The following is a 13,645-nucleotide window of genomic DNA, read 5'->3' as shown; positions in this document are numbered from 1 at the left end:
AATATGAAGAGGGCTGTGACTGAAACACTAGAAAGTGCCACCCTGATGACTGAATGAGAAGGTCTATGATGCAATCACCTAAGGATAGGTTTACAGCAGTATGGCTCTGTGTTACCTGGGTTGGAGGACCTTTTCTATAGATCACAGTGTGTCCCCTAAAGAGTCAATGTGACAAAATTCGTCGGAACATATGAAGGGTCATTAAAGGGTCATTGTAGGGGTCCTGTCTAGCATAGCTAGCTGTGGATCGTCCTTGTAAGGACAGGAGTCTTTGGGAGGCAGTACAGATGTTAGCATCCTCGGGAGTTTTCAGGGAAAGTTGGACCTATTACTAGCTGTGGACCCTGTCTTGGTTGGAAACACTCTGCACCCGGGCTCCTCTTGGAGTTGGTGAGACCATTTCATTATCTGTATATTCAATCCATGTATTGAATGCTGACCATTGTCACTGTGAATCATTTTGTGTTTGAGTATATTGTTTTTCTTTTTTGTTTTTTATCAGTGCTGGAGAGGAGAAGTGGGGGTTAATGCTGCACTGTCACAAAGAAGAGGAAAAAAATTGTTGATGTGATAAAAATATGTTTTATTCCATAGGTCTCCACGTTTCAAAGCTCAAGACCCCTTCTTCAGGACCAAAAAAGAAAAATCAACAATCAATGTTTGTTGACTTTTCTTTTTTGGTCCAGAAGGGGTCTTGAGCCTTGAAACGCATAGACCTATGGAATAAAACATTTTATTATCAAATCAACAATTTTTTCCTCTTCTTGGCAATAGCGTGGCATTAACCCCCACTTCTCCTCTCCAGCACTGAAGATTGCTCCACGTGCGGCTGCGGCAGCCGCCATTGTCTTTTATGCTTCCTTGGTGGTTGTGAACCTCACAACCTTATAAGGTGAGTGTATACTGTTACACACTGCTATTGTAATATCTAGTAAGACCCTATTTGCGCTCTTTATCCTCAGCTTTTAATTTTTAGTTTTTATGGAAGAAGGATCATTGTCCATTCACCTTGAAAGAAAAAAACGTATCTTTTTGTTTTCTGTATGTTCTGTTTGTTTATTGTGTTTTTTTGGGAGTATCTCTATTAGTGGCATCCTGGGTGTGTGAATGTATGTATGAATGTATGATCCCATGTGGTGTTTTTGACCATTGTTTGACCCAAGCATTTCAGTATTATTTACCATCCCAGGAGTTTATAGTTACCTGTTTGCCCTAAGGGACCTTGTCAATCTTTTAATGTATATTTATTAAATGAAAAGAGAGTTCAGGAGGCAGGGGGGAGGGAAACAAGTGGCTCATAAATTAAGGAAAAAGCAGAATTCCTATATAAAAAAATAGAAATACCTTAAAGTATTTGTAACTTTTCCATATTTTTTCATGTTGCACCCACAAACTTAAATGTATTTCATTGGAATATTATGTGATATACCAACACTAAAAAAAACAAATATTTGTAAAACGAAAAGAAAATGATACATGATTTTCTAAATATTTTAAAAATATTGTATTCAGCCCCTGAGTCAATTTATAGGACCATATTTTGCTGCCATTACTGCCGCAGGTCTTTTGGGGTATGTCTCTACAAGTTTTGCACATCTAGAAGCTGATGTTTTTGCCCAATCTTTTTTGTAAAATAGCTTAGGCTCAGTGAGAATGGATGGAGACGTCTGTAAACAGCAATTTTCAAGTCTTACCACAGATTCTCAATGGGATTTACAGTAAGTCTGTAATTTGACTGGGCCATTCAAAAACATGAATATACTATATATATATATACTATACTATATATATATATATATATATATATATATATATATATAATATACCTTAGTAACTATGTAACTTTGACCTGAATCTTTTCATTGTGGCTCTAAAGGCCGCTTTACACGCTGCGATATCGGTACCGATATCGCTAGCGTGGGTACCCGCCCCCATCTGTTGTGCGACACTGGCAAATCGCTGCCCGTGCCGCACAACATCGCCCAGACCCGTCACACTACTTACCTGCCCGGCAACGTCGCTGTGACCGGCGAACCGCCTCCTTTCTAAGGGAGCGGTTCGTTTAGTGTCACAGCGACGTCACAGCAGCGTCACTGAACCGCCGCCCAATAGAAGCGGCGGGGCGGAGATGAGCAGGACGTAACATCCCACCCACCTCCTTCCTTCCGCATTGTGGCCAGGAGGCAGGTAAGGCGAGGTTCCTCGTTCCTGCGGCATCACACGGAGCGATGTGTGCTGCTGCAGGAGCGAGGAACAACTTCGTTACTGCTGCAGTAACGATAATTAAGAATGGACCTCCATGTTACCGATGAGCGATTTTGCACGTTTTTGCGACAATGCAAAATCGCTCATAGGTGTCACACGCAACGGCATTGCTAATGCGGCCGGATGTGCGTCACAAATTCCGTGACCCCAACGACTTCGCATTAGTGAGCGTGTAAAGCCCCCTTTACAGTATGTTTAGAGTCCAATTTCCAGCTGGAAGGTGAATCTATGCCTCAGTCACAAGTCTTATCTAATCACAGCACCTTCTTCACATGCTAGCTGTGTATCTAAAGGTGGTGTCACACACAGCGACGGCGACAACGACGTCGCTGCTACGTCACCATTTTCTGTGATGTGGCTGCGAAGTCCCGTCGCTGTCGCTGTGTGTGACATCCAGCAACGAGCTGGCCCCTGCTGTGAGGTTGCCGCTTGGTGCTGAATGTCCTGCTTCATTTTTTGCTCGTCGCTCTCCCACTGTGAAGCACACATCGCTGTGTGTGACAGCGAGAGAGCGACGAACTGAAGCGAGCAGGGAGCAGGAGCCGGCGTCTGGCAGCCTGCCGTAAGCTGTAACCAAGGTAAACATCGGGTAACCAAGAAGCCCTTTCCTTGGTTACCCGATATTTACATTAGTTACTAGCACCGCTGCTCTCACACTGCCAGTGCTGCCGGCTCCCTGCTCCCTGCACTCCTAGCCAGAGTACACATCGGGTTAATTACCCGATGTGTACTCCAGCTACGTGAGCAGGGAGCCGGCACTGGCAGCGTGAGAGCACACCGCTGGCTCCCTGCACACGTAGCCGGAGTACACATCGGGTAATTTAACCCGATGTGTACCCTGGCTAGGAGAGCAGGGAGCCAGCGCTAAGCGTGTGCGCTGGTAATCAAGGTAAATATCGGGTAATTGTTACCCGATATTTACCTTAGTTACCAAGTGCAGCATGGCTTCCACAGCGACGCGTGTCGTTATGATCGCTGCTGCGTCTGCTATGTTTGACAGCTAAGCAGCTTTCATAACAGCGACTTACTAGGTCGCTGTTGCGTCACAGAAAATGGTGACGTAACAGAGACGACGTTGTCGCTGTCGCTATGTGTGAACCCAGCTTTACATGGTTTTTTGCAAACTGACCTCTTATGGTTTGCTTTCAAAATGGATTTCTTCTCACCAGTCTCCCATAAAGGTCAGATTTGTGGTGTATATGAGTAAGGGTAGAGTCACACTGGAGTATGACTCGCATTGCACTCTGCCCCATATAAGGCAATGCTGGAAGAGTTTCCTCGGCCCTATTTGAACTGAGGAAACAATTACAGAGTGCTGCAATTGTCTGCAAGTCTAGGATCTCTCGCACCCATACAAGTCTATGGATGTGAGTGACACATCGGACTGCACTCAGATGACATCCAAGTGCAGTGCGATATACACACAGGCTGACAATGGAGGAGATGGAGAGATTACTCTCTCCCTTTACTCCGCAGCTGTGATTCGATAGCAAGATAGCATCACAGTTGCATGACACTGGACTCACACTCGCAGCAGAGCAGAAGCCGAGGGTCATTAGCATATCGCATCCCATGTTCTCGCATTGGATACTGTACGCTAGTGTGACTCCAACCTAATAGTTGTCCTGTGGACAGATTCTCCCACTTGAGCTGTGGATCTCTGCAGCTCCTCCAGTGTAACCATGGGCCTCTTGGCTGCTTCTCCAATTAGTGCTCTACTTGCTTGGGATGTTAGTTTAGGTGGACGGCCATGTGTTGGTAAGTTTGCAGTTGTGCCATACTCCTTTCATTATTTGATGATGGAGTGAACACGTCATAATTTTTAAATTTATATTTTTAAAATATTTAGAAAAGAATGTATCATTTCCTTTACAATTCACAAGCACTTGCTACTTTATGTTGGAAAAGCTCATGGGCTATGAATAATTTTTAAGGCACTGTATCTTATCTTTTATGCACCTGTACTATTCATTTATGCAAAGTTTGTTTAAACAATAGTGACCATTTGATTGTTACAGAGAAATGACATAAAGTGCTCTACAAAAAATTATATAGGAGAAAGAGTCCAATATACCACCCGAGTCCCATGCTGACTATGTCTGGCCCTTATGAAGTGGATGAGGTCATGTGATCCTAAATGATTGACCACTAAACATAGTGTCCACACTTTTATCTGTTGTCCGATATTTGTAGTGCACTATTTTCACAATATCTGTAAGAGTCCGTTCTGGTGATAGACTGGAAAGATATAAATGTTAACCATTCAAACCTGCGTACTTTGGTTGCTAATGACAGCATGTTAGTGCTGTGGAACGGTGGATTCAGGGTTGCCATTTGATAGAGAATACAGCCTGCTGCCCACACGTCAGCTTTTTCCCCATATGGTTCACTTTTTACAACTTCTGGGCTGTGAATATCCACAAAAATATTACATGGTTAGAAAACAAACAAAATATTAATGTATTATTTTTCATTCTAGCACACTCAGTTGAAAACGACGATGACAGTGGTCTTCAGAGTTATCTTTGCATTTCAGACATTATCCCAGCAATATCACCACATAACCCCCTAAAACAATCGTAAGACATACAGGGGTGATGAAACTATAAAAAGCACTAGATACTGTTGGAAATATTAAGACAAATTTGATTATTCTAGTAGTAATATATAAAGAGGAACTGATTCTCCTCACTGTGATTCTCCTGGTGTATGCAGGCAATAAAAATCTGTCTCTAGTGCCAGCTGTGAAATTCAAGCTATTTAAAGCTTAAAGAGTTTTTATGGTTTAGCTGACATCCATTTTATGTTTCAAGGCCCTTACATGGAAACAGCATTGACTAAGGGGTACTTTACACGTTGAGACATCGCTAGCATCGGCTAGCGATGCCGAGCGCGATAGTACACGCCCCCGTCGCACATGCGATATGTGGTGATTGCTGCCGTAGCAAACATTATCGCTACGGCAGCTTCACACGCACATACCTGCTCGGCGACGTCGCTGTGACTGCCAAAATATCCCTCCTTCAAGTGGGAGTTGACGTCACCGCAAAGTCACTAATCGGCCGGCCAATAAAAGCGGAGGGGCGGAGATGAGCGGAACATAATATCCCGCCCACCTTCTCCCTTCCGCATTGCTGTCGGGACGCAGGTAAGGAGATGTTTGTCGCTCCTGCGTGTTTACACAGCGATGTGTGGAGCTGCAGGAACGACAAACAACATCGTACCTGCGGTCGACCCGACATTATGGAAATGAACGACGCTACACAGATCACCGATTTTCGATGCTTTTGCGATTGTTTATCGGCGCATCTAGGATTTACACGTTGCAATGTCGTTACCGGCACCGGATGTGCGTCACTAACGACGTGACCCCGACGATATTTCGGAAGCGATGTCGCAACGTGTAAAGCCCCTCCGTACAGTCTATATGTTAAACTCTGGCCCGTGAGCCAAAACTGGCCTGAAGGCTGATTTTATTTGACTAGCGATGCCAGGCGGCCATTATTCTGTATGGAGGACTATGTGGGGTCCATTATTCTAAATGGAGGACTATGTGGGGCCTATTATTCTGTATGCATGAGTATGTGGGACACATTATTATGTATGCATGACTATGTGGAGCAAATTAAGCCGTATGGAGGACTATGTGAAGCTAATTATTCTGTATGCAGGACTATGTGGGGCATATTAATCTGTATAGAGAACTATGTGAGGCTAATTATTCTGCATGGAGGACTATTTGGGACTTACAGTATTAATCTATATGGAGGACTATGTGGGGCCAATTATTCTATATGGAGGACTATTTGGGGCCCATTATTCTGTATGGAGGACTATGTGGGGCCCATTATTCTGTATGGATGGCTAGATGGAGCCCATTATTCTGCATTGATGACTATGTGAGGCCAATTATTCTATATGGAGGACTATGTGGAGCCTATGATTGTATGGGGGACTATGTGGGGCCCGCGACTAGGTTGGCCCTCAACTTTGTCCAAGTTTTTAACTTTGGCTCTCTGTGTATTTGAGTTTTACATGCCTAACTTACATGGTAGCTACCTATAAAATATTTTTGTTCTTAATTGAGGAACTGTTACGAATTGGCGCCGCCATAGCCGCAAGCACCCTGCTGCGGTTCCTGTTGTGCCCAGGCGCCGGCTGCTGTTTTTGGCTGTGCCTCGGGTTGTCCAGCTGGCTGCTTCCTCCTCCACGTCTAAGTGTGGAGAGGCGGCTAGTGCACATTCGCTCGCCGATTTACCCCAGCCAGAACCTAAGTACAGTATTTCACCTAGTGAGCATGCTCAGCCTGATAGTGCCATTTCTGAGGCTAAGTCCTCGGATCAGGCTACTGAGCATGCTTCTACACTTAGTGCGAAAAGCCTCTTTGCACAGGTACTTGGACATCGTGCCGTGTCTAAGTCCTGTGTTGTGCCTACTGAGCATGCTCAGGCAGATAGTCTGATTTCTGAGACTGTTGTTCAGGCTACTGCGCATGCTCAGGCACTTAGTGCATCAGAGGCTAGGTCTGGTAAGGACCTCAATGGGCATGTCCGTGAGGTGGCAGGCTCTGATAGACCAACACACATCAGGTGTCCTGATGATGTGGCCACTCCAGACTGGTTCGCGGAGGCCCGCCCCTATGACATGGCACCTCACCATTAGTCCTCAGACGATGTCTGGTGAGGTGTTTGGGGCGTGGCAGCCATGAGGTCATCAGTGACGTGGCAGTTCCGGATAGGCCGCTGGTGATGTCGCTGATGAAATGGCATTCCGTTATTGGACCCTGGAGGTGCCATTGTGGTCCACCCTGGGTTTGGGGCGGACCCAGGTTATAAAAGGGGCTGGAGACAACATGGAGGGGCACAGTCTTCTCATATGCATGTTGTGAGCACACCTCCATGTATAGAGCCCATTGTGGCATAAGCCTTGTTTGGAAGAGGTAAATAGGGTTAGGCGTCCGGTGCTTGTCACGCCAAGACACCTATGGCTCAGCACGTTAGGGTTAGGCGCCGGGCTTCCACCTCCTACTGTCCAGTCCTGCTAAGGCAGCCTAGTGGAGTTAAATGGGCTGCGGCTGCTGCGCCACCTGTCCAGTTGTGCCCCCTACGCACACGGACAGCGTACCCCAGGACCCCTGTGGCGTTAACAGGGAGTTACTGGGCTGGGTGTGTGGACCCTTTTCCCTCGTATCGGCTTCCCAGTCAATGCTACCAGTGTGACCAACTGACCTGACGTGTCTTGTACACACGTGACTAGTTGAGAGCCCTGTTTGCCAGAGACGCTAATTGAGGGACTGATTGGTCTGACGTGTCATACACACGTGGCTGACAGGGCGCTTTCGTGGCGGTCTTCTGGTCAATGCTACCTGGTCACCCCGCCCCAGCCTGACGTGTTCCCTGCACACGTGGTCGGTGTAGCGCCATAGGTACACTGAAATGCTAACTGAGTTGTTGTCCGGTCTGACGTGTTCCTACACATGTGACCGGTTCCCAGGTCTCCTGGGTTATCTCAGAGCCACCCAGCTCTGTATTCTCTGCCTAACCTTCGGGTTGCCAGCAGCTCTTTTGTCATCTGGAGCACAGTGGGCCCCAACTGGCGATTGGGATATTTACCACCTTATCCTGATCTGACAGTCCACCCGTAACAGGAATGCTGTTTTGAAAATATTGGTACTTACAGTTGCAATCAAAAATATTTACCCCTCTCAACCCGATTTTATTAGTAAACTGTTCAGAGTTTCTGTTATTTGCAATAAACCATTTAAACAAGAGCAATTTAAATAGCAGAACACAACTAATATAACAAATTGCTACTCCAAATTCAACACAAAATGGTACTTTTAATGACTACTTTATTCTCAGAATTGTTCAAATCCTTAATGACAGGTGTATTTTGTACTTAGTAGTGCACCTTTGACTTTTAAGAAGTTCTGCAAATGTGATAAATAGTCAAAAATCAATTTCTGACAACGTTCATGTGAAATCTTAACCAATTTGTGATCGGCAATCGCATCCAGAACACTAATATTCTTAAGGCTACTTTACACACTGCGATATCGGTCCCGATATCGCTAGTGTGCGTACCCGCCCCCATCTGTTGCGCGACACGGGCATATCGCTGCCCGTGGCGCACAACATCGCCCAGAGCCGTCACACATACTTACCTGTCCGGCGACGTCGCTGTGACCGGCGAACCGCCTCCTTTCTAAGGGGGCGGTCCGTGCGGCGTCACAGCGACGTCACTGAACCGCCGCCCAATCGCAGCGGAGGGGCGGAGATGAGCGGGACGTAACATCCCGCCCACCTCCTTCCTTCCGCATAGCGGCCGGGAGGCAGGTAGGGAGACGTTCCTCGCTCCTGCGGCGTCACACGCAGCGATGTGTGATGCCGCAGGAACGAGGAACAACCTCGTTACTGCTGAAGTAACGATAATTGGGAATGGACCCCCGTGTCGCCGATTAGCGATTTTTCACTGTTTTGCAACGATGCAAAATCGCTAATCGATGTCACACGCAACGGCATCGCTAATGCGGCCGGATGTGCGTCACGAATTCCGTGACCCCAACGACTCCGCATTAGCGATGTCGTAGCGTGTAAAGCCCGCTTTAGGCTTGCAAAGTACAATTGCTTTCTTCAAAGACCGACAAAGAGTTTCTGTGGCGTTTAGGTTGAGTGAATATAATGTCCACTTCAGAAGCTTCTAGAACTATTTCTGAAACCAAGACATAGTGGACTGTGAGGTATACTTGGGACCATTGTCCTGTGAAAAGGTGAAATGATACTTCAGACTCCTCACAGAAGGCATGACATTTTCTCTTTGGACTTCCTGGTATTTCATTGAATTCATCTTGCCTGATCCATAGGTCAGAAAATAGAGATAAGCAAATCTTCTGAAATTCAAATTTGCCAAATTTTCCCAAAGAAACAAATTTGTAGTGAATAATATTGCGTTGATTTCAATACTGGAAAGCTTGTAATTGCTCATAAAATACATGTGGGGGAGAGGAGAGAAAAAAACAAGCAGACCATAGGAGCTTACACTTTATAAGCGAGAAAAAGAGGATCCCACTGACTATATGAGCTTATGTGACGCCCCTGGACTATCAGGTTGTCACAGGGTATTGTACAATCTATTGTACAACTACATGGTGTTGCCTACATCAACTAATTAAAGTCCTAGGTACACTCTGCACCACACCCACCAGACACACCAGTGGACGGCCTGAGTGGAATAGAGCCGCCCACTTGGGGGGGTTGGTCAGGGGAGGTCAGCTATCTAGGTGGCAGATGGTGGTCTGGGCCTAAAGGAGCTGGACCCCAGGTCGCAGGGGATCGTGGCAAGGGGCACGGAACTATCAAGGACAGCCGACCACCTTGCACCATCACAGGGCTGGGACCAGGGCACGACGGGGTACGTAGACCCTAGGTCAGTGAGTAGCTTCAGGCAACCTGGCAATTTACCCAACGAGAATGGAGCCTTCAAGATCCGCTCTCCACCCGCTCCAAAATTGGGGTACCAGCGCAACGAGGGGGATAGGACTTTCCACCAAAACGGTCCAGAAAATCCAAAGCATGAACCCTGAGAGCAAGCTCCTACACTTAGCCATAGAGGGGAGCGGGACCCGGCAAGCTCCATACTACCGTGACCAACAGAGAAGAAAACTTAGTGCCAGGAGGAAGGTCACGGATCACCAGGCAGCACCATTGGGGACGGGACTCGAACTAGCTCCCCTCAGCGGCAGTGGTATGCAGAACTTTGGTTTACCAGTTGTCGGTGTCAGCTTAATGGACTTTTTGAGTACGAAAGTGACCACCTTCGCACCCAACGGAACTCTCCCATACTATCACCGAGCCCCGGGGTACTCCCCCTACCCGTGCAGGGTTACAACACCTGGCTGCTCCGTTCCATCATCCCCGGGTACTCCCAACTGCAGCGGTGGTACTCCAATTACCACATACCACGGGTGGCGTCACGAACTTTAACACAATCCCCTGAAAATACCCCCTTCATTTGAGTGGCCGCACGACCCCCGGGTCCGGAGACCCCTCAAGCCACCGTGAATCTGGATCCGAACGGCTTGGCTGCTGGCACAGGGGTGGCACACTTACACTTTACAGGTGGGAAATAGAGGACCATGCGGAGCATAAAAGTTTACAATGTACAGGTGAGAATTCAAGGGAGGATCCCACTGACCATAAGAGCTTACACTTTACAGGCAAGAGCGAGAGAGACTTACCCAGTAACTTTGGAGAAGAAAAAAAACTCTGGCATACAAACTGTGCTACACTTGGAAATACTGATTTCTGATGACCAGGTCCAGACCACCACTGCACAAGGTATGGAAATCCATAAGATGTCACAGCTGCAGGGAATTAGGGCCGCTTTACACGCTATGAGATCGCTAGCAATTGCTAGCGATGTCGAGCGAGATAGCACCCTGCCCCCGTCGTATGGCCGATATGTGGTGATCGCTGCCGTAGTGAACATTATCGCTACGGCAGCATCACACGCACATACCTGTTCAGCGACGTCACTGTGACTGCCGAACAATCCCTCCCTCAAGGGGGAGGTGCGTTCGGCGTCACCGTGACGTAACCGCGACGTCACTAAGCGGCCGGCCAATAGAAGCAGAGGGGCGGAGATGAGCGGGACGTAACATCCCGACCACCTCCTTCATTCCTCATTGCCGGCGGACATAGGTAAGGTGAGGTTCCTCGTTCCTGCGGTGTCACACATAGCGATGTGTGATGCCGCAGGAACGACGAAGAACATCGTACCTGCAGCTGCAACAATAATATGGAATGGACCCCAATGTCACCGATTAGCGATTTTGAACGTTTTTACAACGATTCAAAATCGCTCATAGGTGTCACACGCAATGACATCGCTAACGCGGCCGGATGTGCGTTACAAATTCCGTGACACCAACAACATCGGTTTAGCAATGTCGTAGCGTGTAAAGCGGCCCTTAGCCTAGTCTCCTAGTAGAAATGGTTCTGGGCAAGGGTTTTTTTGTGATAAGATAAACTTTATTGATCCCATAGTGGGGAAATATGCACATTACTGCAGCTCAATACAGGAGAGGGTGGGATAGAATAAAGAAAGAAAGATAGAAACACTATACACATGTGATATAGAACAATGTACATATACCTAATACAGTAAATAAATATATGTATATGAAGGTGCATATTAGTGATGGCAATGTAGGTGAATTATCTAATTGAATGATAACATCATGATGTGTTATACAATCTAACTGCAGTTGGAATGAATGACCTACGGAAGCACTCCGTCCTGCAGTGAGGATGTTTAAGTCTCTGACTGAAGGAGCTGCTCAGGCCCCTCAAGGTTTCATGCAGAGGGTGGTGGAGGTTTTCCATGATGGCTGTCAGCTTTGCTAACGTCCTCCTCTCACCCACCACAACCACAGGCTCCAGAGGACATCCCAGCACAGAGCTTGACTTCCGTACCAATTTGTCAATCCTGTTCCTGTCCCTTTCAGTACATGCAGTACATCCAGTGAACTGTGAATTCAATCTCAAAATGTTCAAATTCATATAAACCGCAAATTTCAGAAAATTCAGCTCAAACGCAATCCTTTGCAAATTGATCTGCTCTTCTCTACATGAAAAGTTTTGCTTCATTTTTTCCACTGAACAGAATTCTGAAACATCTGTGGCATATTTATATAGTTTTAAGTGTACTAGATCTGATTTTTCTACTATGCTTGGGTAAGTAGTAGAGATGAGCGGACCTGTGGAAGTTCAGGTTTGCAGGATTCAGTTGGACTTTGGTCAAAAGTTCAGTTTGGGACCCGGACTGACCTGAACTTGATCCTGAAGCCAAAACCCCATATAAGTCAATGATTGGGCAATTTAGGTCTCCGCCCACATACAGCCAGCCATAAACAGAGCATTTCTGGGGGAGGGCAGGGATTGTTTTAGACACACAGCATCCAAAAAGGTTGTTTTTACCCCCAGTGAGAACCATTCAGAGACTACAAATGGCTCTCACTGGCCCGAGCACCCAGATGCTCGCTCGAGTGGTTAGCATACGAATAGCACCCGAACTCATGTTTGAGTCTAAGATCCGAACTTCTGCGGTTCGGTACAAACCCTGAACTCTACAGTTTGGATTCCCTTATCTGTAGTCAGAAGGGATGTACATTTCGACACTTTAAGCATTTAACATCTGTCTTAGGGTAAGGATACACAGCGAGTAAAATAGGACAAGTGGAATGCGATAAAAAAAATTGCATTTCACTCGGAATAATGTTACTCTATGGGGCCGTTCCCATATGCAATCTTTTTCTCAGGCCTAATCAGACAGAGCAAACAATTACAGCATGCTGCGAGTAACAGTTTACTCGCACCCATACAAGTCTATGTGTGCGAGTGAAACATCGAACTGCATTAGCTGACAATGGAGGAGATGGAGAGATTAATCCCTCCCTCTATTCCGCAGATGTGATCCAATCACAGGATCGGATCACAGTATAATGACACTCGGTCACGCTCGCAGCACAGTGGGAGCCGAAGGTCATTAGAATATCACATCCAAGGCGCTCATATTAGATGCCATGTGCTCGTGTGGCTCCAGCATTACTGTGCCAGTTGAATCCTCAGTGCCTGTTTCCACCAAATGTTGCTGTAGGTCTTTTGCAGTCACTCAAGGGTGCAGTCACTCAGGAATCTGACGGCAGCTGGTGGAAGTTCTATTCTTACATTTAGGTAGTGTAGCCAATGTACCTTTATTTTTAAACTTTTGATCCATGCTGTCTACTCTAAAGCCTGCTTTACACGTTACGACTAAGCATACGATATCATATGCGATCGTAACCGCCCCAATCGTATGTGCGGCACGTTCAATTTGTTGAACGTGTTGCACAAACGATTATTTGCTGTCACACGTACTTACCCTTCCATACGACCTCGATTTGGGCGGCGAACGTCCACTTCCTGGAGTGGGAGGGACGTTCGGCGTCACAGCGACGTCACGCGGCAGCCGGCCAATAGAAGCGGAGGGGCAGAGATGAGCGGGATGTAAACATCCCGCCCACCTCCTTCCTTCCGGATTGCCGGCGGGAGCCGCGGGACACAGGTAAGATCTGTTCATCGTTCCCGGGGTGTCACACACTGCGATGTGTGCTACCTCGGTAACATTGAACAACCTCACGTTCAATTTTTAGCAATTGAACGACGTGCATGCGATGAACGTTTTAACGTTCAATCGCAATCGCACGTAGCTGTCACACGCTACAATATAACTTACAATGCCGGATGTGCGTCACTTACGACGTGACCCCGCCGACACATCGTAAGATATATTGTAGCGTGTAAAGCCCGCTTTAACTCTAGAAATATTCATTACTTTTAAT

At 46.8% G+C, this 13,645-nt stretch overlaps 1 protein-coding gene across 3 annotated transcripts in view; it reads right to left on the bottom strand.

Moving 5' to 3' along the window:
• Positions 1–13,645, bottom strand: part of NEK10 (NIMA related kinase 10) — a 368,787-nt gene that overhangs the window by 131,137 nt on the left and 224,005 nt on the right. For all 3 annotated transcript variants that reach the window (XM_075316653.1, XM_075316655.1, XM_075316654.1), the window contains one exon: positions 4,543–4,672. In XM_075316653.1, the coding sequence (XP_075172768.1) occupies positions 4,543–4,672 (130 nt within the window). The remainder of the gene's footprint in view (positions 1–4,542; positions 4,673–13,645) is intronic.

This window comes from Anomaloglossus baeobatrachus, chromosome 6 (assembly GCF_048569485.1).
Source record: "Anomaloglossus baeobatrachus isolate aAnoBae1 chromosome 6, aAnoBae1.hap1, whole genome shotgun sequence".
Classification (NCBI taxonomy): domain Eukaryota; kingdom Metazoa; phylum Chordata; class Amphibia; order Anura; family Aromobatidae; genus Anomaloglossus; species Anomaloglossus baeobatrachus.
This window is presented reverse-complemented; position numbering and strand designations above follow the sequence as displayed.